At 38.7% G+C, this 27,911-nt stretch overlaps 2 protein-coding genes across 3 annotated transcripts; one reads left to right on the top strand and one right to left on the bottom strand.

The window, feature by feature from the left end:
• Nucleotides 1-169: 169 nt before the first annotated feature.
• si:ch211-225b11.4 (thyroid adenoma-associated protein homolog) lies at nucleotides 170-20,987 on the bottom strand. Its single transcript, XM_046842171.1, has 31 exons — nucleotides 20,762-20,987; nucleotides 19,660-19,843; nucleotides 19,441-19,527; nucleotides 19,335-19,362; nucleotides 18,440-18,588; nucleotides 18,235-18,357; nucleotides 17,956-18,076; nucleotides 17,670-17,812; nucleotides 15,965-16,049; nucleotides 15,747-15,883; nucleotides 15,431-15,628; nucleotides 14,446-15,163; nucleotides 14,132-14,284; nucleotides 13,886-13,995; nucleotides 13,236-13,396; nucleotides 12,489-12,643; nucleotides 12,226-12,384; nucleotides 11,141-11,289; nucleotides 10,643-10,780; nucleotides 10,441-10,545; nucleotides 10,001-10,201; nucleotides 9,750-9,900; nucleotides 9,328-9,565; nucleotides 8,588-8,827; nucleotides 8,100-8,304; nucleotides 7,499-7,687; nucleotides 5,910-6,157; nucleotides 5,508-5,678; nucleotides 3,934-4,200; nucleotides 1,333-1,535; nucleotides 170-1,153 (listed from the first exon to the last, which is right to left on the bottom strand). Exons 1-31 carry the CDS (start codon nucleotides 20,890-20,892, stop codon nucleotides 915-917), a joined length of 5,586 nt encoding a protein of 1,861 aa, XP_046698127.1. The 5' UTR covers nucleotides 20,893-20,987; the 3' UTR covers nucleotides 170-914.
• A 103-nt stretch (nucleotides 20,988-21,090) lies between these two features.
• Nucleotides 21,091-26,887, top strand: si:dkey-174n20.1 (uncharacterized protein LOC796174 homolog). Of its 2 annotated transcripts, none has more exons than XM_046841484.1 (4): nucleotides 21,091-21,451; nucleotides 22,932-23,174; nucleotides 24,035-24,337; nucleotides 26,470-26,887. In XM_046841484.1, the coding sequence occupies exons 1-4, from the start codon at nucleotides 21,331-21,333 to the stop codon at nucleotides 26,727-26,729; spliced, it is 927 nt and encodes a 308-aa protein (XP_046697440.1). In that variant the 5' UTR covers nucleotides 21,091-21,330; the 3' UTR covers nucleotides 26,730-26,887. The 2 variants fall into 2 exon arrangements, with proteins under 2 accessions (XP_046697440.1, XP_046697441.1); XM_046841485.1 differs by lacking the exon at nucleotides 21,091-21,451 and adding an exon at nucleotides 22,418-22,673.
• Nucleotides 26,888-27,911: the final 1,024 nt, after the last annotated feature.

Genomic DNA, 27,911 nt, shown 5'->3' with positions numbered 1-27,911 from the left:
TAATTCACCTTGTTGTATAATGCGATACAGCTTACAAATCATATATAGTTTTCCAATCTTCCAGTAGAACCAATGTGATTAACTCTCAAATGTTCAGTCCATCATATCATGCACAACTGTATATTATAACTGTCTCTAGGAGTTTTTGGGGGCTTGTATGACACACAGGAAAGGTTTAGAATACTTTTATTTATTTGACCAAATATCTTTACATATCAATAAAATCAGATATGAACAAGATATAAATATTGTATAAAAAAATCCACTTCCTGTTTATGATCAGAGCACATTGTTTTATAGGATATAAGTAGAAGAATATTAAAGCAGCAGTTTGCACGTTGTAAAGCCCCCTGGTGTCTACTTGGAGAAGTGCAAGTACTGTGAGAGGCAGTGTTGAGAAGCTCTGTATTATCTTAGAGGCAATGTTCATTTCTGGGTCTGAAAGAAACTAACACTGATCCAGATCAGTCTTTTTAAGATCAATGGGTACCTACATGCTTCTTTAAAAATTGCACACTGCAACTTTAATATATCTGCTGTCCCTTTTTATTCTCTGGTTTTTTTCCACGGTGTGTAGATACTGCCAATAATGAAGACACAAACGCAGATACGCACACTAAAGCCTTAAACGCAGTGCCTAAAAATGTGTCCTAATGGATTACCTCCGAATTAATTTATAAATTAAATAGCCTGAGACGCTTGGCTGAATCCATTGGAATGTGATTTACTTTGAAAACATTTGCAATTACCTACCCTTCAGTATGTAATAATGATTATATGTATTACTGCAATACTCACATGCTTTTTTCCTCACTTTATCTGAGACTGAGGTAGCTCGTGAAAGTTTTTGGCATCCAATCAGAATTGATATAAAACCTCAAATCTACTACAATCACAAATCCACTTGAATCAGTTTATACTCGCTCTGTTCTAATGTCGTTAACAAAACAGTCTGGAAGATAAACTCCATGCAAGCTAAACCGTTTGTGTACTTCCAGAAGGTCTAAAACAGAAGGGTCACCCAGGGGTCTTGGCTTCTTTGAAACACTGTGAATGTGCAGCAGAAAGGCAGCCTTGGCGTACAGCCCACACAGGGCACCGTGGAAACGTGGCTCCATCAGCACACTCAACCAGTCAGGATCTATGGTGTCACCTAGACATGTAACAGATCCAATCAATAATGTTAATGCTCCTTTTACAGACAGTCCTTTTTCTTAATAAATCTAATAGCAAAATTTCAGAAATATAACAAATGTTTTTTTTTTTTACGATGGATCACATGATCACTCTCGCTATATCTAAAGAAATCAAAACGGTAAATGGTCTAATTACCCAAATGGAGCTCGGCACAGATGCTAAGGTTCTCTCTGACTGAGACTGTATTTTCTTGTTCCCACCGATCGAGAAGCCTGGCAAGGACAGAGGATTCTGGGTATCGTTTTGCCAGGCAAAGCAAATATGGCAGGATGGTCTCAGAAATCACAGAGGGCTCCAAAAACATGTTGGCGTTGTCCTGCTCATAAAGAGTGCTGCATCTGGGAACACAAACAAAGCACAAACTATGTGACTTATCTGATCACCTTTACATCGATTCATAAAATAGTTCTTAGTCAAAGCAATTAATGATTAATAATCATGTTTTATGTTGCATAAGTACTGAAAATAATTCCTAAGAGGAGCAGCACTGAACTAGTGAAAATACCAGAAATACCAGAACACATTACTCTTGTGTTCTTCTTATTCAAACCAAGGATTTTAAAGTCACAGGTAGTAGAAAGCATTGGTCACCTATATGTAAAAAAAAAAAAAAAAAAAGTGTGAAACTGTAAATATCTAAAGCATGCAGCGTTTCCGCCTGCCGCAGTCATTACTAACGGATTCGTGTAACTTTTTTCAATCATGTCTGATTAATTACAAAGACAAGAACAAGAATGGCAACAAGCGTGTTCCGTATCTTTTTCTCGTGTGCTCATTCGCTAAGCCAATTAGCCAATCGGAGTTCTCTTCCTTGCCGACGAGCTCCGCTGCTGATTCAACCGGTAGAAACGCAAAAAACAGCTGACGAGTTTTGACCAGAATTACATTTGGAGTGAGAACCAAAATAACATTAGGAGAGAGAACGAGAATAACATCTGGAAAGAAAATGATAACATTTGAAGAGAATGAGAATAACATCTGGAGAGAGAATTTTAATATCTGGAGAGAGAATGAGAATAACATTAGGAGAGAGAAGAAAAGTAACATCTAAAGAGAGAATGAAAGTAACATTAGAAGAGAGAATGAGAATAACATCTGGAGAGAGAATGATGACATTAGAAGAGAGAATGAGAATAACATTAGTGAGAGAATGAAAGTAACATCTAAAGAGAGAATGAGAATAACATCTGGAGAGAGAATAAACTTACATTAGAAGAGAGAATGAAAATAACATCTGGAGAGAATAAAATTAACATTAGAAGAGAGAATGAAAGTAACATTAGAAGAGAGAATGAAAATAACATCTGGAGAGAGAATGAAAATAACATTTAAAGAGAGAATGAAAGTAACATTAGAAGAGAGAATGAAAGTAACATTAGGAGAGAGAATGAAAGTAACATTAGGAGAGAGAATGAAAATAACATTTAAAGAGAGAATGAAAGTAACATTTAAAGAGAGAATGAGTAACGTTTTGGAACTGTTTTGTTTGCTACACCAGCTGTAGTTTAGACTACCCGGTAGGTGCCGATACCAAAACCTGGGAACAAGTCCACTGATTGGAGAGGCTTGTGTTCAATAACTGTTTAATTTAAGCAATTGTCTGTATTACATTACATTAAATTAAGTATTAGACTTTATAAGATGAAGGGGGTGAGAAGAAATCTGGCAAAAAAAATCCATGGGCTGCCCTGATTTCTAAATATCGGCATCTGCCAGAGAAAAACCCAGAGAAAGACCTCTAGACACGCCACTGAGTCTCGACACATGCTTCGTACTCACTCTATTCACCGTTCTTTTTTTTTTTTTTTTTTTTTTGTATTTACTCAAGCCAGAGAAGACAATCTGTCAAAAATATTAATTTAGTCTCTTTGATGAACACTTGGTTGCATCTGTTGCTGGAGATAACTCATTGTTTCATGAGGAGTAACAATAAATGATTATTCTATTTATAAAAGATTCTAGTCACTGACTACAGTCTCCATAGCTCTGATTTAACTGATTTCTACATTTTTCCAGCATAAATAGGAAGTTTCAACCTTGTTAAAAGTCATATATTTCATCCAGTGATGTATTAAAAGGACTACAGGTGAGCAGTAAAGGAATTGAGAGTAATGTGGAGTGTTAAATGTAATAATCGTGAGAATGGATTTGGACTGTAATAAATATAAATGTTTGTTACAATAGCTTTCTAGTTACCAGTGTCCATCAGTAAACAGCTGATAACCCTTAGCAATTATAGAAGTACAGTGGAACCCGGTTATGTCACCGGCCTAGGGGGACGCCAAAAAGCATCGAGATAACCGGTGATCGAGATAAACGAAAATCAATATGGCGGCAATATATTAATGTGCTTGAAATTTCTTTATGTACATGATGTGCGTTAATAAATGAGAATGTGCATGCACGTGTTTTTGGAGGCTTTTTTACACAACAGCATTGCCGCGATTTGTTTGATTGGTCATGCGGATTGAGATAACCTGTAATGCGGATGAGAAGGCGGAAGCCGAATTAAACGCAAACAAAGTTTATTGAGAATACTCAGGAGATAATCCACCAATACTTGTAGCGAAGCAGTAATATCCAGTGGTGCGCTCCGGGAATATCCATTATTAAAAGCACTATTCAGATTAAAATTGAAATGAATTCATTGCTTAAAACATGTTATGGTCTTTAAATCTTCTAAATCTTTTTTATTTGATTTTTACTGTGCAGTTTTGGAGCGTGTGTGTGACTCACTGTGAGAGCTTTGTCTCCTGAAGTATACTTTTGAGATCCCAATTTGGCAAGTGACACACCAAAGCCTCCAAAGTGCCTTCACTATCCCAGAATTTCCACAGCAGCAGGTCCAGCAGCATACATAAAGACTGGTTGCTCTGCATAAGATAGCACCTTGTTGGGGGTTTTCCTGATTGGGACTTGCAGATAAGCGAAGCAAAGATGGCAGACTGGCCTCTCACTTGCTGACTCTGATCCTGCAGTAGGTGCACACCTGCACTGATCAGTCTACGCACACACAAACACACACACACACACACACACACACACACACACACACACACACACACTATATTACAGTTGTTTGTGATCTTCAGTCAACCTCCTGCCAACAACAAAACATAATGAATGTTATCAAATTGCAAACAGGGTGGTTAAATAGGCTGAGGCTGAAGGCTGGAAACCTGATAAGAAAACCAGAGACCTGATAAACAACATGAGCTCAGAATTACACATTGAAGACCAAACACTAAGACCAAATCAGAAGCCTGAATCGTTTGCAAAACTATGTAACACATTTGAAGTATTTAAACCAGGGATCCCCAAATTACGCCCCCACATTTGAAACGGCCAGAAACATATTTAAAAAATTACATTTGAAATGTTTTACTCATATAATATCTGTATGTAAGAAATAAAAGTTGACTTTCAAACAAAAAATGTCTTAAGTTACTAATAAGACACCGATAGTTAGTTCCATAGAACCAACTAACACTGACTGATAGATTTCTGAAATTATTGGTTATCTGCAAAAATCCATACCGATAGTTTTTCAGGCTCCTGGTCCGCTGTCATTACGAGAGCGGCCTCTAGAGGCGAAGCACTGATGCTGCGTGCGTTTTGTTTTTACACTGTATGGAAAGCACTTTATTATTTTTATTATTTATTAATATATTCATATTTATTTCTTTTAGCACATTTCATGATTGAGTACTGTTTTTTATAAAATTTTTGTAATCAAGTTCAGTAGTACTATTTTACATGGCATGTTAGGTTTATATGTTTTTAAACCAGTACCCATTTTATAAACTGTAAATTGTTTAATCTGTTAGGGATCCAAAGTAAGTACGATCCAACCTAGCTATCAGTTTTAGAAAAATCAGTCAACCTCTAGTTATTAACATAGCCTAATTATTTGTTAGATTCACCCACTAACCACATGCATATGTAAGTAATGCTTAAATTTCAATAGCAATGAATATAAAAATTAAAATTTTAGAATAATAATAATAATAATAATAATAACAATGCTCTTTAAAAGTAATGCTGATTTGTTTGTAGGGTGCATAACAAAATAATGAATTTATCTAGCAGTAGGAGGCATAATAAATACATTTATCATAATTAAATCTCCACAATAATACTGGTAATCACTCCGCCCATTTTCTGTAGTCCCGCCCCATTAAAGAAAGGAACAATGATGTGGCCCTCACGGAAAAAAAAAATCTACACTCAATTTTACAGCGTAGATTTTCTGTAAATCTAAATTGCATTAGAGGGGAAAAAACTAAAAGAAATGTGCTCCATGAACACACCTGACACTGAGAGCTTCCAGAGCAGTGCTGCCCATCAAGCTGCTGGTCACTAGAGAAGCTCCGGTCAGAACCAGAGCCTGAGCACAGGCCAATCGCAGAGCTTCAGGAGCCTCAGCACACCTGTGTGTTTCTAATAGCATACACCAGCGCTGCAGTACGAGCATGTCCGTGCTGAAAGAGAAAATCATAACGTATTACAGGAACACTCAACCACCTTTCAAAAACAAAAATGAGGTAAGGAAATCAGCTATAAAAAGTGCAGATAAGTAACAATGACATTACTGGTACCATTTTATAAAATGTAGAAGAATTATTACATATCTTTTTTTAAAGGAGCAACTTGTTAGCTTTGTTCTACCAAAACATAATATTCTATGTCCCTAGATATTTGGTTTGATTCACCTTGGAGAAAGTAGAAGAGATAGAGCACACAGGGTCTGAGAGAGAAGCTCTGGCCCTCCTCTGCTTCCCTCCAGATCCTCCAAGAGGAGTTGCACACACTCCTGCAGCTCTTCCCCCTCAAGCTTTAACTGGACAGGCTGAGAATGGGTTACGCTCAACACATCTGGGGTCATGACTTCCACCAAGGCTGATAAGTACACACTCTTGTACTCAACATCCTGATCCATGAGTGCCTCCTTCAGACTGGCCTGCACACAGTGAACAACTTTATTAGCTCTTCTTGATTGAGATTTAAAAGTCAAACAAAATCAGCTGATTTCAGCTACCAAAACCACTGACATGCTAATCTCAGTATAGCGCTAATAGAAGGCACACAAAATATAATCTAGAAAAGATTTTCTCTTCATAATTACTATAAGCTCTTAAATGTTTCTGCACGGAAAGTCCTTTCAGATTATACATAAAGGATGGAAAAACACTGAAACAAGACCCAACACCAGGGAAGGTTATTATTGTATCATTACTATAAAAATAAAAAATAAAAAGCGCTGAATTAGATGTTTCCTGGGAAATTATTTCTTTAATAACACGTCTATTATCTATAACAGCCAAGCGGAAAAGCTTGTTCTGTACTTCTGAACCTCTGAATACAATAGCTGGGCCTAAATCCCCTAATCAAGCAAGAACACGAACTGTATATCAACGATCAACAGCAATGCATTACAGCAGCTCTAATTTCCTTTCATTGTGTGTTAAATAATCAGCAGAAGTGGAACGTCAAATGCCCAGCGAGTTAAGGCTGTGCCAAAGTCAAGCCACAAAATCTCCACTCGATAATTTAGTAATACAAACATGAGGGGGGAAATGCAGCTGTAAGAATATAATCAAGAACATGAGGTGTGAGGTGACCTAGCGCAAAGCGGAGCCACCCTGATACCACCCTGAAAGTCAGACGTTCTCCAAAAGCAGAATGTCCCACTTTTGCCAGGACAACATTTGAATGTTGCCAATGCCATGGATGATGAGACAAAAGGCTGTCATGTTACTGAAACACTGAAAAACCACCCTGAATACGCAACTAGAGGTTACACCGATCACGCATACATTATGACCACCTGCCTTATATTGTGTTGGTCCCCTTTTGATGCCAAAACATTTCTGACCCATCGAGCATTAACATCATTAACTTCTTAAGCAATTTGAGGTACAGGAGCTCGTCTGTTGGAACAGCCTTCGCTCCCCACGTGCATCAATGAGCCTTAACCGCACATGACCCTGTCGCCGGTTCACCACTGTTCCTTCCTTAGAACACTTTTGATACACACTGACCACAAAAACATCCCACAAGAGCTGCAGTTTTGGAGATGCTCTGATCCAGTCGTCTAGACATCACAATTTGTCAAACTCGATCAAATCCTTACGCTCGCCCATTTTTTCCTGCTTCTAACACAACTTTGAGGAGAGAATGTTCACTTGCTGTCTAATAATATCCCACCCACTAACAGGTGCCATGATGAAGAGATAATCAGTGTTATTCACTTCACCAGTCAGTGGTCCTAAAGTGATGCTTGATCGGTGTATATATTTACCTGGAGTATTTTCTCCAGTTCATTCTGTAAGCGACTTCCTCTCCAGCCCCGCCCTTCTTTTACCCACTTCACCAAAGAGAGACGAGTAACTGCACTTCCACTGGACAGGTGGGGCCACACCTGATACGCCCAGTCAGGGTCTTCACACAGGAAGTGCACAGCACTTTGGTGGAAAGAGGAAGAGCCAAGCTGAACGGACATATAAAAAAACGAGTGAATAACATTCCATGTGCGTGTTTTTAACATGAATTAACACATCAAATAGCATCCAGTATTTTTCACATTTACAAGTTAAAACCCTTAACAACCTGCATAACAACCGCTTTTTTTGTTGAAATGTAAAAAGGGTGCCATAATGTATTCTTACTTTTTTTTCATTGTACAAGATAAAATGTGAAAGATTTATATATATAATGCAGATCACATGTATCGGTACTGAATAGAAGGCTATTTACAAATCAGAGTAGATAGGTCAAATAAAAATAAAAAACTTCCCTGGCAGTTTGAGTCTCTCCAGGTTTCAGATGTTTACAATAAATTTTCGTTAGCATTATTATTTATTTTAATTACATTATTAAAAAAATCTAAAATCTAATATCACCTCAAGAATGTGTGGCTTTCTGAGTAGTTCCTTCATCAGCAGAGTGCCAAGATTCTTGAGAAAATCCCCTGAGCAGTTCTCTCTCAGCAGCCTCAGCACAGCCACGTACGCCTGGCACACCAAAGGGCACTTTTGCTCATTGGATGCCAGCCAAAGTCGGTCCTCCATCGCCTTCACCACACCATATAGAGAGGATGGGCAAGCGCTAAAGAGAAGAATAATTAGTATATATATATATATATATATATATATATATATATATATATATATATACATATATACATATATATATATATATATATATATATATATATATATATATATATATATATATATATATATATATATATATGGCACTTGAAAATGACGCAGGCAAGTGAAAGTGTACAGTTATGTAACTAGTAAGTGGGCTGAAGATTAACTGCACTGGTGAATATCGAGGTTTTTCCTTTTTCGCTTTCCCAAATTTCCATCTGCAAAATTCTCACTTGTCAGCATGAAGGACTCTGGTCAGGATGGCCTTAATCTGTAGGAGTCGGCCATGTATACTGTTGTGACAGCTTGGGCTAACTGGCTTCTCGGGCAGCTCCTTCACCACGCTCAGTACACTTGCCAAATACTCTGTAGGTGGTATCATGGCAACCAGGGCTTGGGCGGACATCGCTCTCACACCGTATATGGGGCTAGCAGCTAGCTGGAGCAGCGGAGGTAGGAAGTCGGACAGAGCCCTGTTACAAATAAAATGCAAAAATCACTCTGAGCAATTAACCATAATTCAGTGAATCTAGAAAATTATTGTTTCCTTCTAAATAATACAGTGACCTAAAAGATAAGTAGATGTCTGTACTGGATATATATTTATAATATTTTATATATATATATATATATATATATATATATATATATATATATATATATATATATATATATATATATATATATATATGGTCATAAAATTAATTCTATATCTGGCCATAGGCTTTCCAGAAAGAAGCACACTATATACGTAATTAAGAAATACATATTTCTCTTCATCCCTCTTTTGCTATCTTTATTTCCAGTAAAATCTGCATAGCCTTTTATTGACACGAAACATGACAATTTTTGGCACCCATTTCTGCACATTGACAAAATAAATGACATACAAATGAATTATTCCTCAAAAACTGAAACGACTGCATATAATTTCTCATAAAACAATGAGCATTTATTAAACAAAATGCCCTACTGTGTTTGCTCCTGAGCTCCAGGGTGCAGCTTGGCCAGCAGGGTTAGGATGGGGTAGAGAGAGGGCTGAAGGCTCAGTCTGGCTTCATGCAGGTCTGTGGCTGCTCTTTCTAATGCGCCCTGGAGGAAGGGCTTTAATGCAGGATATTGTTTAAAAAAAGCAGGGGAGGAAATGCTATACTGAGCAGAGACATCTTCATCAGCAGGTTTTTGACCCAACATTCTGGAGCAGAGAGAACCTGGGGGATGAAGAGCAAGGGATCAACAAAAGTAATCCAGGATGAAATATAAAATATTTGCAAAGGTTTATAAAGTCCAGAACATTCATGTCTAACAAAATGTTGACTTTTATTAAAAAACTGATCCAAATGGATCCAAGAAAATGACATGATGAAGTGATTAAACAAAAATCAAGTAGCGTACTGTAAAGCTGCAGGGCAGCGTTCCTCATGGCCCACCAAGGAGAGCTAAGTAGTGTGAGTGACAGCATGGTGACCTCGGATGCATACTGAAGAATAGTCATACCCAAACTGGAGCCTTTCACCAGTGCCTGAATTGTGTGAACAGCACATACCTGGAGAGAGAAGCAGGCAAGACCAAAATTTACCTAAATACAAAGGCTCAATCTGTCTGTATTTATATAAATAACTATAATAATAGGAGGAAAAGAGCACCTGGGGCAAGTCAAGTGTCTGGTCCCAGTTCAGGGGCAGTGGGGCTCTGGCTATCTCCAGTAGTGTGTTCATGCTGTGTGCCAGCAGTAGGTGAGAGGTGCTGTTCTCCTCGGCTGCCAACACACCAAGAATAAGCATCGGCAAGCCAGCTGCCCGTCTCGTCACTGACGTACCGCGGGGGGTCTGAAGGACACAAAGACCCTGGAAACAAAATTAAAGAGGAATATAAAAGTAAGGAAGGAAAATGGAGAAGGAATCCCAGGTGCCACTAATGAAAGATCTCACCACAACCATCAACGACATACTATTATGAAAATTCAAACAATGATAAAGGTATAAGGACTAATTTATAATGTAAAAAAAATTGAAATCTATGTATTTCTGTAAAACTGAGCTGAACAGAAAAAGCTTTCAAACAGTGAAATCCATCATTTTAATACCTGCTGTAGAATGTCGTTAGGAATTTCTCTGAGCTTTGGATCAGAGCTGGTAAGAAGGGCAGTGCAGAATTTTGTGAATCCAATGCAGCAGCCCTCCACTGCCCCCTAAAGGGACAGAGTAAAATAAAATATTAAAAAATTATTGATCAATAGTAGTGACAAGAAAATTCTATTGTACTTTATAAGTACCGTTAATTCTTACCCAGTGCCTACATTTCAGAATAATGTCCTTGAATACTTTTGAAACCTTCTGCAGATCTTCAACAGTTAGCCATGTTCTGTCCTCACGAGTGATCAACAGAATCTTCTCTACCAGCAAACCGAGAAAAATCCCTATTTCCTGCCCAGAAATAGACACACAATATGCAGAGAAACATGGCAAAATTTCATATTCTGCTTTACTAATCATTTTTGAATCATTTATTTGGCCATCCAGGACCAATATTCAGAAAAATTTGCTATTTTTTAGCTTCATTAGCCCTGATGATACCTGTGAAAAACCAATATTGATGAGAAGTCGTAGTGTAAGCCTTGGACAATCCAGAAATTTTGGTAAGCTGTTCATCGTGGATGAAATGTTTGTAAGTCTAATAGTTGTGTCACACGGCATGGCGCAATCATCGACCTTTTCTCGTATGTTGTGAGCAGATAAATGTTTATTTTTTCTTTGTGAGAAGCAATCCGACTTCCGTGCATTTACCTTCAGCGTGACCCAGCAGCTGGTCAGCACTAGACTGTGCTCTTCTGATAGCAGCACATTCTCTTCTCCTTCTTCATCCAGGCCTGAGCCACTGTGTCCAATTAGAGAACTGATGGCGTTCCCCATGTCGCAAAATGAAGGTGGGACTTCTGCAGGAAACAGCCACAAACTATCAAACATTATATTGGTTTTAATATTTAAATAAAGCATCCGTCTTCAAAATGCACATATAAATATCATGTTCAGGTGTAAACAAACTTTTGTTTATATAGTATAGTTTGTCCAAACATTATTTGACAGTTTTTCACAATAACAAAATCAAATCGGAAAAATAAATTGTCAATTCGGAGATACAAATCGACCAAGTCAGAAATTCTTAAGTCAGTAAGTAAGTCAAACATGTTCATACAGTAAAGCATTCATTTTGCATTATTTGTCCTTTCATACAATTAGTCAACACTGGAAGATACAAGTGAACATGTACAGCTACAAATAAGAGACAGGCTATGTTTAAAAAATAAATAAATAAAAACACAACAAATATGCCATATTGGCAAAAGTATTGGGTCACCTGACCTTTCCTGCTATATGTGGTTCTTTTCTAAACTGTTACCACAAAGCTGGAGGCACTCAATTGTACAGGACGTTTTTAGATGCTCCTGTGCACAAAGTGAGCTCCTTGAAGATCTGGTTTACATGCTTTGGAGAGGAAGATCTACCGTGTCCTGCTATAGAGCGCTGATCTCATCCCTAGTGAACACCTTTGGGATAAATGTAAACTCTAACTGCACCCCAGGCCTCCTCACCTCACCTACATCAGTACCTGCCTTTCATAATACCCTTGTGGCTGATAACCACAAATATACATAAGCACACTTTAAAATCTAGTGGAACATCTTCCCAGAAGAGTGGAGAATTATAAGATCGGGACTAAATGTGGAATACAATTCTTAAAAATCACACACCATACTAATGACCAGGTGACCTAATACTTTTAGCAATATAATGTATGTGTAATATATATATATATATTTATATGTATGTATGTGTGTGTTATATGCTTTGCACTGATGCAGCAAATGTACCTTTTTCCTCCATATTCTGATCTCCGTACAACACTCCGAGCAGCAGCAATGTGATCTTTTCCAGCAGTGAGAGCATTTCTGCAATCATACTGCCATCTAAAGCTTCAGCCAAAGCCCCAGGCACGTCCATCACACACTTGTGAATAGCACTGACTGCACCTACAACCATTTGGTTCATCACACACAAAAAAGGCATGAGGACACACACACATATACGGTCCCTCATGCGACATTTATATCAGAGCAGTAATTAATCATGTTACCATGTAGAGGTGCGGAGCGTGCAGCAAGCAGCATGTCCTGCTTGGCGATTAGGTACTGCTGCTCCAGAATCTTCAGCAGGTATCTGATTACCCTGACCGACTGCACATCATCCTGCTTCAGAGGCTCAGACACTACACCATCCAGAGACACGCCTCTAGAATCAAATACCAATGAGTATTTATTCCCACTTAATATCTGAATTGGATTTAAGACTGATTACTTAGATAAGGGACAAGTCAGTATTTTTTATTTAAATGAAAAAATTGTATTGAGGATGATGTTGAAGAATTTTTCTTACAGTGACTGTCAAAAGTTTGGAAACACCTAGTCTTAAATTGTTATTGAGACAAATTTCGTGCTCGTTTTTATGCAAACAAATTAAGTAAAAGGAATTGAACAGTGAACGACTGGAAGAAAATATTCTGCGGACAGATTTGTCCAAATTGTACATCTTTGGTGTATGAAAAGCTGTTACTAAGAAACCACAGAAGTCATGTGTGGTGGAAAGCTGAGGGTAAAGGAACAGCTTTACCTCAAAGTGCTGACTAAAGTTTTCTTTCATTTCAGGTTTTCTTTCTATTCTTCCAGAAAACTTCAGTTTTTTTTTTAAGTAGTTTTTTGTTTATTAAATGACACTTTTTTAATAAAAAATCTAATTAGAATGAGTGATTTGTCCGACATTATAACTGGTGAATGGTAAAGAGGTATTTTTTTTGTTTTTGTTTTTTTTAAGTACACTAACGCACTTCTGTAGCAGTAGTTTGATCATCAGAGCCCCCATCTGAGCCTCCTGAACACGTGGGCTGTGCAGACGTCTCTGTGCTCGGCTAAAAAGAGCAGCAGCGACATCAGACTCGAGAGACGATGGGAAAAACCTCACCAGCAGCTCAGCCGCATGCTCTCGGATCTATAGGGTAAAAGGCATAATGAAGACCGTGTTACAGGGCACGAAGACATCATTTTATAATACAGTGGGGGAAATTATTATTTGGTACGGGATCAAATACTTATTTCACTTGATCAAATACAAAATGATATAATATTAATTTCATATTTTTCTCTTTCTTTACTTGATATTCTTTTTCTGTTAAAATAAACAAACATTTAAACATACAAATTCTACTGTTTATATAAATATTTCCCCAACTCTCTCTCACAAAAGTGAATACACACATTTCAGCAACAAAATCTTCTCATGGGACAATACGATAGAAATGAAACTTGGATATATTTTACAATAGTCAATGTGTAGCTATAGTATATACTATAATTCTAGAGTATTGTCCCTTGAGAAGATCTACTAAAATGAGGGTTGTACTCACGTTTGTGAGATACTGTAGATTCCTCATGAGTGATCTCTAATTAAAACAATAACCTAAAACTGGAAACCTGCTACCTCATTGGTCATATCCTCCAAACAGCCAATCAGGACCAGCTGTCTTGACCGACAGTAAAAATCCCACTTTTGCCTTTCTGTGGCGTAGTCTATCAGCTCGGACATGTTCGCTGAAAAGAAAAAAAAAAAAACAGTCGGTCACATGACCAGAAAAAAACATTTCAGTGGAAGAGTTCCGAAATGAAATTTTTTTAAATCTAAGGCTTGAGCTGTAACAAGAACTTATACAAACTGTTGTTCATTTACCTGGTGGCTGACCTTTCTTCCTGTCTGGACTCCAGGAGTCTGAACAGGTCTCCAGAATTGCCGCTAGCAGAAGAAGCGCTGTCTTCTTCCTTTGGAAGCTGTTCCCAGGAACCAGGGAGACAAATGGCAACTGCGCCAGCCAGTCAATAAAGTCTGAAGATATTAACATGTTCACAATCATGGTTTTAACAAGCACAATTATGGTTTACATAATTACATACAATGCTGACTGTAAAAATATACAGAAGAGGACCTTTAAATAGACCAATTACAACAGATTACCAGAAAACGAGTGGAGCGCATATAGTCCATACCTACGCCTTGCTCAAGTTCTTTCTGCTCTTCATGGCTCAGGCCCTTTTTACTTTTTTGACTTTTTAGCCTTGCCATAGAACTGTCCCTAATCCTCACGAGGAACTTCCTGACTCCAGCCTGAAGGTGCTGACGAAACGGAGACGAATAACTGTTCAGATTAAAAGGAAGAAAGTCCCTGATGGCAGCATATTCCACCTCTAACGGAGGTTCTTTAGACTTTGGGCTGCAGCAGATCAGACTGAAAGCCGCTAAGCGCACACCGTCATCCAGAGACGACAAGGCCAGCCTGAGCGTTCCCAAGGGAAAGTTGCTTTCTGATTTCCAGAACAGATGCCTGTTATTTGCACGCTGGGCACTCATGATACACACCCATGCTCGTAAGTGCCCCGGGGCAACAGGGTCTAAAGCAGCCAGTAACGTTTTAAATGCATCTGGAAAGCAGCGTAGGGTGTAGGGAAGGAGGTAGCTGGAGGTGTTATTCTGAAGTAGAGTCACGTCAGAGGTCAGAGCTTTCAGGAGTGTAGATTGCCATCGTTGCATCCATTGAGTGGCCAGGTGGAGCTCAGTGGGTGGAGCGTCTTTCACAGTACTCACTGTAAGCTCCTGTCTTTGCTCCTGAAGCAGCAACTTGTAGAGCTCAGACGCACAAGGTGCAAGGTGATTGGCGGAGAGGCACTTACAGATATGAGACGGAAGAGCCGGGTACAGTTCCAGAACCTAGAAAAGAGAATAAAAGCGATGCCATGCTTACTGCTGTTGTGCAGAAACTCTTTTCACTTCTCTAGCACACACTTTATTACGTTGCACAATTGACCCCTGGTATTAACTCAACAAACAAACCAACACATAAACTGTGAGAAAAACAGACAGGCACCCAGAAAAAAACTGACAGACGGCTAGACACAAAGCAACCAGTGATAATCATAGTAAAGTGGCAGTAATGTAAATGTTAAACTGATGCACATCCCACTACACCAGGTTTACCTTGTCTGTACCAACATATGGCACAAGGGCACCGAGCGGTGAATATTTGGCTTTGGACTCCCACGGCAGCTCAGCAATCCTGTGCAGCAAATTCATGTAAAGCCGTTTCTCAGTATCTCCAGAAAGCCGACGGTCCATCTCGTAGATCTCCAGGAATAAACTGAAGGCAGTGCGTACTGATTCAGACACGCCCTCCACCTGTACACAAGATGTGGAATTGCATAATACATGCATACAAATTAGTTTTCATAATGGCTATAGAAATACACGATTCAGCTCCTTTTTTCTATAGCAAATTCAGACGATCTGGGTTTACCGGGCTCTCAGCGTTGTCCCAAATGATCTGCGTGAGTCTGTCTCGAAGGACGGAGTCAACGTCTAGAAAAGAAGCGCCATAGAGCTCCCTAATCTCGAGCAGGCATTCTTTCACACTTTTCAGCCACAAGATAAACACTGCAATGAGAAAATGCAATTCGTCAAAATGATCAAATCATACATTTTTATAACGCACAAGTCTTCTAAGGATTAGAGCACCTTGAAACACATAGTAGTGACAGTCCCGTTTTTCTCTGAGCAAATCGGAGATAAGAGGAAATAATCCATCTAGGAGGAGGCAGGTCTGCGAAACAGGAAGGAATGGATGAGAGCAAGAAGATAATCATTTTTTTTTAGTTTTTGATCATTCAAAAACTAAAGCATTGAATATTTATACAATACATAAAACATCAGTGATCTACAGTATCTCACAAAAGTGAGAACACCCTTCATATTTCAGCAACCATTTTATTAAATATTCACAAGGGACAATACTATAGAAATGAAACTTGGATATATTTTAGACTAGTCAATGTGCAGCTTGTGTAGCAATACAGATTTACAGTCCTCTGAAAATAACTCAGCAAAATAACTAGAAACCCAAATGATTCCACCCTAAGTGAACATGTGTCCAAAGTGTCAATTTTTTGTGTGAGCTTCACTTTTATGTAGCACTGCCTTAATCCTCCTGGGCATGGAATTTACCAGAGCTGCACAGGTTGTTACTGGGATCCTCTTCCACTCCTCCATAATGACATCAAGGAGCTGCTGGATGTTAAACACATGGAATTATGTTCTGCTTCAGAATATCACAGTACATGTTGGAATCCATGTTTACCACCATGCATGACTGTAGGCAAGACAATTTTCTTGGTTCTCATCACAAGAACGTTGCCTCATCAGACCACAGGACATGGTTCCAGTTATTCATGCTCTTGGACAGGTTGTCTTCAGCAAACTGTTTGCAGGATTTCTTGTGAGCCAGCTTCAGAAGAGGCTTCCTTCTTGGATGATGGCCATGCAAACCGACTTGTTGCAGTATGCCGCATGTGATCTGAGCACGCTTGTCAAAACCCTCTGCTTTTGCAACCTCTAAAGCAATGCTGCAGCACTCATGCGCCTGCACAGCACGAGGACTCAACTTCTTTGATGGACCCTTGTGAGGTCTGTTCAGAGTGGAACCCGTCTTGGAAAACCTCTGTATGACCCTGACCACTGTACTGTAACTCAGTTTCAGGGTGTTACAGATCTTCTTATAACCTCTTTAAAACCATGTTGAACATCCAGTGGTCAGTATGAGAGAATTGTACTCAAAGCACCACATTTTAACTGCTTTAATACAAGATACACAAATTTGTATGGTCCTGTCAAACAGACAAAAACAAACATGATGAAAAGGAACATGTGGCTTTGCACAGTTACATGACATACAGCTGTTATCACTTAGGGTGTACTCACTTTTGTTGCCAGCTGTTTAGACAATAATGGCTGTATATTGATTTATTTTCATACAAGCTGCACACTGACTATAAAATATTTTCAGGTTTATTTTCTTTTCTGCACAATGTTGACCTTATAACATAAATTAACATAAATATTAATTCATATGGGTTAAAGAAAGAGGGGAAAATAAACAAGAAAAGAAAGAAAAGGCAGAACTGATTTGAATTGAACTGAACAAAATAGAATTGAATAAAACTGAAAGAAATGGAATAGAATTGAAAGAGTAAGAAAGGAATGAACAGGATTGGAATGGAATCAAATAAATAGAAAGGATGGAAAAAGAATGGAAAGAATAGAAAAAAAAAAGATATGAATGGAGTGCAATAAAAGGAAAGAAAGAAAATCAAAATGAAGGGAAAGCAATTTTTTTGTATTTTTAGAAATAACCTATTTGCCTTCCTTTTCTCAGTGCACCATGTACCTGTTTGTCTTTATTCTTTTGGGTGAGGAAGTCCTTCCTTAAGCAGGTCAGGAGTCCTCTGGCTACACTGAGTTTATCAACTCCATCACAATGTCTGGAAACACAGTCCACCTGCAACTGTCCTACTGTCAAAATACGCTGCTCTGCACACACAGAGAAAATCATCAACTAAAATGATGAAATACTAAAAAGTAAAAGGAACATACAATATATACACACACACACACACACCCCACATATTCTTGAAGCTTGTGTAAAGAACATGCTCGTATGCACAGATGCTCACCCGTGCTGGTAACCTGAAGTAAATTCATGGCTGCTGAAGCTCCACTCTCAGTGTCAGGAGCTGCAGAGATCAGCATGGCCACAGCAGTGCCTGCCAACAATCGTGTCTCCCTGTTACTAATCTGGCAAACAAAATCCATCATCAATCCGCCAATCCCATAATGATTATTAAAGTAATGCAGTGAAATCCACAACCCACATTACAAAATGTTCTTTCTAGAGAGGAAGAAATTCCCAAATCGGACATACTGTAATCGATGACTTGTGGAACACAGCTCACCTCTCCCGAGATAATATTCATAAGGGATCCCAGAATCTCGTTCACATACGGCTTGTCTTTCTGCTCTAAAAATACCAGAGGCACCACTTGCTCAGGCAGCAGCTGGAACACCTGCAGACATACCTTCAAACCAGACACAAAAAAATCTCTATATAAACCTGAAATGTCTAAAAAGTAAATGCTCCCCAGGCTTCCGCAGGCTGACCTTGACTGTGTGGTAACACATAGAACCGTTTCTTGACGCTTCATCTTTCATAATGTCAGGAAACAATGTGGTGATTTTACACATCAGAGATGAAAACATTAGTCTTAAACCTTCTCTGCCCATCGTGCTCTCCTCCAAAAACATACACACTGTTTGGGAAAAGAAATCAACCACATTAAGATAATAGTATTTCGACAAATATATATTTGATATGTGAAGTTTGGAAACACGTGATGGTTTTTAAGAGGTACATTCATGCTCCTTTTTTATATGCAACAAACGAAGTAATAGAACGGTATAAATATTTAAACCAAACACATAACTGTACAGATGTTACCCTTTCTTTTCAATGAAAAATCCTCACAAAGCATGAATAACAACTTTACAAACGCATGGCATCTGGACAGTCTTTGAATTAAAATTCACCTCTAATACATTACTATGCCTCATATAAAACTTGCCACAGGTGTTCTCTAATGGTACTATTTTTTTTTATTTCTTTTTGCGCTTGAGATCCAAATCATCCCAGAGCAGTTCAATAGGATTTGGGTGTGGTGACTGGGCAGGCCATTCCATTATAGATAACACTCAAGCTGACTTGTTGTCGTATGGTAAAGTTGGTTCTAGCTATCTGCAGTCCAGACGGAATTGCATGGTTTTAAACTTCCCTGCTCTGAAACAACCCCAAACCATTGAGCTTCCACCTCCTTGTTTGACTGTGGGTGTGAGGTGGTCTGCTAACATCATCTCTGTTATGTTAAATCGAAAATGTTTAATTTAGACTCGTCTTTGCACAAAACTTTCTTCCGGTTATTCACTGTCGAATTCTTGCGTTGTCAAAAAGACTAGGTGTTTCCAAACTTCTGACAAGCAGACCTCTATGTTAGTTACTTACCTAATTGAATGTCCTTTAAAGACAGCACCTAATGAAGAAGAAATAAGGCTATAAATACTGTATTTCTAAAATTTGGCTAATCCTCTCGTGGATCCTTCCTTCTTACCTTCTCCTGATGGAGAAGCCTGTCAAGACATTGTCGGACTTCGTCAAATACTAAAGACTCATTGACCTGAGCCAGGTGTTGCAACATCTGTTATAACACAAATCAAGATTAGACTGATCAGTCAAGCATGAGCACATTTGTAGAGTGGTACAGTGTACGGTTACTTTAGAAATGTGTGATGTTGTACAGGAATCTCTAGACAAACAGTCATCTTATTACCCGGTCTAGTTTGCGGCAGGCTGACGTGGATTTGTTCACCGCGTCTATCTGGGACGACAGGATGATCTGAGTGAGGCGCCGTTGATGTTCGCACTTCAGCGCTTGAAGAAGTGGTGGTGGGACTTTCCTTAGCATCTGCAATGCTTCTTCTAGCAAGCGCTCTTTAACCCGTTTTGTTGTGCTCCTGTTAGCAGTAATACAGTTAATATATTATGAATTTATTGGAATGGAATTGAACTGAATAGAACAGAATGGAATGGAAGAGGAAGAGAAGGAATTAGCATAGCTATATTTGTGTTTTCTTTTTTCCTAATCCTTTAAAAAATTTCCATCACTGCCAATCCTCATCCACTATTGTAGTCTTACAACATGCTCCAAAGAAGGTCTGTATTTGGCTGTTGACTAAAAGACAAAAACACAGTTCTGTCAGAATGCATCTTTTTGACAAAATACACAAATAGAGGTTGGTCAGAACTATATTCCCAAAAGCTTCTATGTACAGCTAAAGAGCATGTTTCATCAAAAAATATAAGAAGTTCCTACAGGATGTAGAACAGTATCTCAGACTAGAGATGCACAGATTAATCGGTTTTGCAGATTAATCGGCAGAGAAAATCGATTGCTGGAACTATCAAAAATCCATACGGATAGTTTTTCCAGGTTCATTATACAGTACAAGAGTGACCTCTAGAGGCGAATCATTGACACGTGCTGTTTGTTGAAGTGTCTTTTTTAATAAATCCAAGCAGCAAATCATAAACGCAAGAACAATAACAATAAAAAATACATATTTTTCAAAATAAAAGTAAAATAATACAAAAACATGTAAAATAAATAAGAAATTTTTAATAGAGTTTTTAATTGTTTTATGGACTGAAATAAAATAAAAAAAACTTTTCAAAAGCCTCAAAACAAGGAGAAATTTTAACAAATCCACATTTGTGTATATAAAAATTGCCTACAATCAACAAATTATTGCACAGTAATTAAATGTCAATGTTTTGCATACAGACACCAAGTTTAACAATGTGAACGTCTCCTTACATTTTGTCACACAGACAATCATGTTCATTCAATTGCATTGCATGGCTTGATCACCAACCTTGCACTATCTGTGAGCTTCTCCAGGAATAGCTGGAGCTCATCTCTGACATCTTTCAGTATATCATCCTCTAAAACCAAGGAATTGAGAAGTGTTTCCACCTGAGGATCATCTAAAACCGGAGGAATCATAGTAATAACTCATGTACTGTACATCTGAAACACAGGACAGCGTTTCCTCATGTGGTGGATCTACTACCAGGTCGCATCCCAATTAAACACTCCCTTCCTGTTTAAACGCACTATATAAGGTATAAAATAACGTGTTCCTGCGCACTTTATAGTATAAAAGATGCTATTTGAGATACAGCGTTGCTGTAGCGCTGTAGATTATGTTCTCTACCGCCATCTAGAGGTGTGGATGATATTACACGAGAACAGGGACACTAGCGATCACCTGCAACTTAAATGTTTCTGGGTGCTTGTTAAAATTTTTAGTTATTATTTTGCACTAATAGGATGATTTTATAAATCAAATATATAACGCATATATGTTTTATTTTTTAATAGCTCACGTTAGTACTTTGGTGCTTAGGGTTTAGCTAGCCAGGCTGTTAGCAAGAGAAAAAAATGTATCTTTTATACACAATTCTCGCTGCTCTTTTGTCTTTTCTGGGAATTAAGTGGATGAAGCGCAGAAGGTACTGCATGGATGTGAAAAGACTGGATGGAAAAACGGTTTTGATCACCGGTAAGCTTTTCAATGATATAGAACCGGCTGAATAAGTGACCGGATGTCAAATTAATGTTCACTTCCTGTACTCGCGCACTACAGTACGTAGGAGATAAAGTAATGATGCGCTCTGTGTAGTGCACTATACTATTAATAAGGAGGTGGTTTGAGCACGTCCTTTTTATAGCGTTTAACCATTAGATTATTTTTTATGTTAAAAATGATTTGGATCACAAAATGTATAGGTTTTCCTGTCACAAATACAATATACTATTTTAAATATTATACAAAATACATTAAATGATATCACTGATGTGTATTCATGTATAGTAGCAGTCTGCACCTCCTTCAGTGTTTTTTCACCCTTATTTTTTTTTATTTTTAACATTGTACATTTATACTAAATACATCCAGACTTTAAAAACACACTCATGGGATTATGTAGTAAACAAACTATAATGTAAATATGTTTAACATTTCAGATTGTCCAAAGTATTTACATTTAGTTTTAATAAAAGCTTCTCAAACCCATGGCATTTTCTCATCAAATTTATGAGGCCATCACCTGGAACGCTTTTCAAGTCACAAGTGTCAAGGTTTTTTTGTCCTATTAATGCTACTATAACTACTGTACAAATCCATATTATGGCAAGAAATTATATAGTAACCAAAACCATCAAACACTATGCTAAAACACGCTCTCAGGAAAAAAAAAAGACCAAGAGCTACCTCTGCTGCAGAGGATAAGTTTAGTAGTATTACCAGCCCACTTATTTCAACATCCACTGTTAATAGGAAACAGCATGAGCCTAACCCCTAGAAACCATTATGTTGGAAGAATAACGAGCAGAAGAGACCAATCAACACAAGGAATTGGACATTAGAAACTCTGCGGAAAACTATCCTTTAGTCTGACAAATCCAAATTTGTTTTCAAATCTTTGGTTCTAACCTCCGTGTCTTTTGTTAGATGTAGAAAAGGTGAACGGGTGGTTCCTAAATGTGTGGGGGTGCTTTTTTGGTGTCAATGATAGTGACTTAGTCAAAATTGAGGGCACACTTAATCAGCATGGCTACCACTTAATTTTTGCAGTGACATGCCATCCCATCTGGTATGCTTCATAGAATTCCTCCACAATCATCTGATCATCATCCAATTTAGATGCTTTGAGAGTGAAGGAAAAGCAGCAAACAACCACTCAACACCTCTGGGAACTCTTCCAAATCGATGGAAAACCATTGTAGGTGACTACCTCATGAGGATGACTATGGGAATTCCAAGAGTATGCAGAGATGTCATCAAAGCCGAATGTTAAAGCTACTTTGAAAAAAATCAAAAATCTAAAACATTCTGGGTTGTTTAATACGTTTTAATGTACCATGTTAAAAATAATAAAAATAAAGAAAAAAAACTCTGAAGAAAGAGGGGTGTCCAAACGTTCGACTTTTACTGTATGCCTGTGTATGCCCGCATACATCTGTTGTTTCTTCATTCCCAGGCGGAAACTCTGGGGTGGGCAAAGAGACTGCTGTGGCTTTGGCCCTGCGAGGTGCCCGAGTCATCATCGCCTGTAGAGATGAAGACCGAGCAAGGAAAGCTGTGCGGGAGATAAAGAACAGGAGCCACAGCATGAACGTGCTCTTCATGGAGGTGGACCTGGCCAACATGAGGTCCATCCGAGAGTTCTGCAAGAGCTTCCTGCGCAAGGAGAAGAGGCTGGACATTCTCATCAATAATGCAGGTGAGAACAATGAACATATTACTGGCATATTTGATGTTTTCAGGTTTTGGTTGCGCCCGTTGGTGTGAAAAGGAATGTTTTCTGCGCTTGCAGTTCATCTTGCAGGCGGAAGATGAATGTAAATGTTTGCACACTGCTCCATTAAGTAATGGCATGCTGCTTTTAAGACCTGTAGAATGTTTTAAGTGAATTCTTTCCATCTATGGCATGAAAAGCATGAAAGTTAATGTTGATTTATGAAGGAGATCAAATACAGCGATCACATTATTATTACCATTATACAGGTGAAGTAAACAACACTGATTATCTCTTCATCATGGCACCTGTTAGGTGGTGAATATATCAGGCGGAAAGTGATCAGTTTGTCCTTAAAGTTAACGTGTTGTTAGCAGGAAAAATGGGCATATGGATTTGAGTGAGTTTGACATGATGATGTCGAGACGACCGGGTCAGAGCATCTCCAAAATTGCTGCTTTTGTGGGATGTTCCTGGTCACGTGAGTGAGGATGGCAGCAAAAAGGGACCAACACAATATTAGGCAGGTGGTGAAAATGTTATGCCTGTTCAGTGTATATGTCCAATAATTCAGCTGATTGAAATTTATTTACACAAAAAATTAAGTAAAAACCAGTCAACACTTTTTTTGTGGTCCAACTCTTACCACAGGAATAGAAATATGAATGGGGGAAAAAAAGTTACATATGTATTACTATATGGAATCAACCACTATATGGAATCAAGTCTCAAGAGACAGAAATTAAACACTGATTTTCTGTGATTTCCATCAGGACCATCAAATTCACTGTGAATGTATAAGGAACCGTGTTCTAACTTCTTTTCTTTCTTTTCTCTCTCTCCAGGTGTGCCCAGTGTCCTGGATTGGACAGATGATAATTTCTCCATGTGCTTTGGTGTAAATCACCTGGGTCACTTCCTCCTGACCAATCTTCTGCTGCCGCGACTTAAGGAGAGCGCACCGAGCCGCGTCATCACCCTCACCTGCTCCAGCTACAAGTACCAGAAACTGGACTTCCAGGATCTGAACTACAACCTGTTCCCTTTTTTCACCTACTGCCGCAGCAAACTGGCAAACATCTACTTCACCCAGGAGCTGGCTCGCATCACAGAGGGCAAAGGAGTGACTGCTTACGCTGTGCATCCTGGTGATATGAATACCTATACACACACACACACACACACACACACACACACACTTCTGTTAAATATAGTCCACTCCTGTGCTGAATTACTGGCACCCTTCAGGAGAATGGACAAATAACAAATATAACTATGAATGATTTACTTATGGCCATTGCCAATAACTAATCATTTACTCTGGCACAGAAGCGGTTCCATGTGTCTTATAAATTATCTCGAGTAATTAACTAATATGCATACACAGTTGTGTGAAAAAAAAAGTACACCCTTTGTGAAGTCTGTGGGTTTACATATCAGGACATAATAAAAACCATCTGGTACTTATTAGGTCTTAGAATTGGGTAAATACAACCTCGGATGAACATCACCACACGACCTATTATGCTGTGTGTATTTATTATTTTTCAAAAATGAAACGGAAATGAAGAAACCATGTGTGGAAAAACTAAGTACACTTTTTAGAAGCAGTTTTTTCAGCAATATTTTGAAATAATCGTGTTCTGAATGACTTTTAGTCTCTGAATGAAATTATTGCAGGGATTTTGGTGTCTTCTGTACAATGTTGCTTTATTGTGAAGAAATTATAGCTCCGGTTCATTGAGGTTTACAGGCAGCGGTTTATGCACAGCTCTCTTAAAAAACGCGTTCCAGCATTTCAGTCAGGTTGAGATCTGGTCTTTGTCCGGGCCACTGCAACTCCTTGTTTTTGTTCTTTTTCAGTGGTATGCTTGAGATCATTTTGTTTAATGACCCCCCTCATATCTGACCCTAGAATACTTTGGTATACAGAGGAGTTCATGGTCGACTCAGTGACTGCAGGTATCCCAGGTCCTGTGGCTGTGAAACATGAGAGAAGAGGCTTCCTTCTGGCAACCTTTCCAAACAAACCATACACGTTCATTCTTTTTCTAATTTTTCACGTTTATTATGCCTGTAGAGTCTGAGATGTCTTTTTTTTTTTTTTTTTTTTTTTTTTTTGCAATTTCTCTGAGCATTGCACAGACTGACCTTGGGGTGAATTTGCAGGGAAAATTGTCAACTGTCCACTTGTGAATAACGTTCCTCACTGTAGAATGATGAGCTTAAATTGTTTGGAAATGGCCTTCTAGCCCTTATCTAATTGATAAGGGTTAGCGCAGGGCCAATATATACAACCCCAAATCCAAAAAAGTGTAATAAATGTAAATAAAACCAAAATGCATGGATTTGCAAATGTCATAAACCCATAATTTCAGTCAAAATATATCAAAAAATTTAAACAAAGGAAATGCACCATTTTAAGGAAACTAGTCATTTTCAATTTACTGACCGCAGCACGTCTAAAAAAGTTCAAAAGTCTTGAAAATGTACGTGTTTTTAAAACTAAACAGTTGAAGAAACCTCTTTCAACTAATGAGGTTAATTAACAACGAGTCAGTAAGATGATTGGGTATATATAGTGTATCTTAGAGAGTCAGAGTCTCTCAGAAGTAAAGATAAGCAGAGCTTCACCAATCTGTGAAATATTGTGTATAAAAATTGTGAAAAATTGTTCCTCAACATAAAATTGTAACATAAAATGTTTCTAAGAATCTGAAAAAAATGTCTGTGCATAACGGAAGAATTAATTATGGAAGCACGCGATCTGTAGCCCCTCAGGTGGCAATTATTCTGTAATGAACTTTAGGTCAATGCCGATGTCTTTCCTTCATGCCGTTGTGTTAATGCACACCTGAATGTTCAACAAACTAATACAACTTTTATAGAGGTCGTCACAGTGGCTGATCAATTAATCAAGGGTGTATCATCGTCATCAACCTGGCTGTTACTCAGTAAAGGTGTACTTAGTTTTTCACACATGGCTTCTTCATTTCAGCATGATTGCTGTTAAAATAATGACTCATCTGAGGTTGTTTTAACCAAAGACCTGATGAGGGCCAGATTTTTATGGCCTGATATATAAAATAATAAATTCAGTGAATGCATTTTCCTTTTCACATGACTTTATATTATATTATAATATAATGTATGATATCATAGGAGTCAAATATCATAAACAATTCCGCAAAGGAGTATTAAGACTGTATATTTAAATGCGACCGCATGAGCAGCAGTGTGACAGCTGGACTTTGCTTTAGGGCTCTCATTCTCATTGCAGGTTATGTGCAGAGTAACTGGACGTGCCACTACTCCTTCCTGTACCGGCTGCTGATGAAGGTGATCATGTTTATGTTTTTCGTGCCGTGCGAGGCCGGGGCGCAGACGGTCGTGCACTGCGCCGTATCGGACGAGGTCTCGGCTCACAGCGGGGGATACTTCAGTGACTGCAAAGCCACCTCATTAAAACCGTATGCCAAAGACAGCGGCGTGGCCCGAAAACTCTGGGAGGCGAGCGAGAGACTGGTCAAAGTTCCCTAAGAGCTGCCTGATTATCAGAGTATTGGATTTTTGAAAAAATGTTTATTTATAAAGTATTTCCAAATGACATGTTTAAAGTGTTTGGCTACTTGGCTACTGATGTGACTCATGAAGTTTGACCTGCTTTTTTGCTACAATAAAAACACACTGGATGGACACTAGTATCAGTATCACCTGATTTCCCACGCTATTGGTGTTTCTTTCCCAAACCATTACATTGAGGGCACACAGAAGTTGGAAGCACACAATTCTATGGAATGTCTTTGGATGTGGTATCGTTAAATTTTCCTTTCACTTGAACTAGATGACCCAAACCTGTTGCAGCAATGCAATGTTGTGATGGATGGATCAGAAGTAGCAACCAGAAGATCTCTAAACCATACAACATCGCAGGACTCACCACAGTCCTATAAACTTTTCCTTTCACTATTGCAGATACCCTACTATCACAAATCTCTCCTGCTATCACTCTTCTACCACCCACTCCACCCTGCCTGCACTCTTTTCTTCACTTCTCTAACACACTCTCCATTACTTTGCACTGTTGACCCCAGGTACCTGAACTCCTCCACCTTCTCCACCTCTTCTCCTTGCAACCGCACCACTGCCCTCCCTCTCATTCACACACATGTACTCTGTCTTACTCCCACTGACTTTCATTCCCCCTCTCACCTTACCTTCTCTCCTGCGTGCACCTCCAGCTCTCCTCAACCTGCTCCCTACTCTCACCACAAATCACAATATCATCCGCAAACATCAAAGTCCACCAAGTCTGCTGTCTGACCTCGTCCGTCAACCTGTCCATCACCACTGCAAACAAGAACGGGTTTAGAGCCGATCCTTGATGCAGTCCAACCTCCACTTTAAACCAGTCTGTTGTTCCTACTGCACACGTCACTGCTGTCACACTGTCCTCATACATGTCCTGCACCACCCTCACATACTTCTGACACACCCGACTTCCTCATACAATACCACAACTCCTCTCTCAACATCCTGTCGTACGCTTTCTCTAAATCCACAAACACACAATGCAACTCTTCTGACCTTCTCTATACTTTTCCATCAACATTCTCAAAGCAAATAAGGCATCTGTGGTGCTCTTCCTCGGCATAAAACCACACTGTTACTCACAGATGGTATCCTCTGCTCTCAGCCTGGCTTCCACTACTCTTGGCCATA

Source organism: Silurus meridionalis, chromosome 27 (genome assembly GCF_014805685.1).
Source record: "Silurus meridionalis isolate SWU-2019-XX chromosome 27, ASM1480568v1, whole genome shotgun sequence".
Taxonomy (NCBI): domain Eukaryota; kingdom Metazoa; phylum Chordata; class Actinopteri; order Siluriformes; family Siluridae; genus Silurus; species Silurus meridionalis.
This window is presented reverse-complemented; position numbering and strand designations above follow the sequence as displayed.

Excerpts from the sequence above, each read along its gene's own strand:
- si:ch211-225b11.4 (XM_046842171.1), bottom strand. The coding sequence starts at position 20,892 with ATGATTCCTCCGGTTTTAGATGATCCTCAGGTGGAAACACTTCTCAAT. Across the intron at positions 19,844-20,761 it reads AAGCTCACAGATAGTGCAAG|GAGCACAACAAAACGGGTTA; the intron begins GTTGGTGATCAA and ends TACTGCTAACAG. Across the intron at positions 1,536-3,933 it reads CAGGAGACAAAGCTCTCACA|ATGCAGCACTCTTTATGAGC; the intron begins GTGAGTCACACA and ends TTGTGTTCCCAG.
- si:dkey-174n20.1 (XM_046841484.1), top strand. The coding sequence starts at position 21,331 with ATGTATCTTTTATACACAATTCTCGCTGCTCTTTTGTCTTTTCTGGGA. Across the intron at positions 21,452-22,931 it reads AAAAACGGTTTTGATCACCG|GCGGAAACTCTGGGGTGGGC; the intron begins GTAAGCTTTTCA and ends CTTCATTCCCAG. Across the intron at positions 23,175-24,034 it reads CATTCTCATCAATAATGCAG|GTGTGCCCAGTGTCCTGGAT; the intron begins GTGAGAACAATG and ends CTCTCTCTCCAG.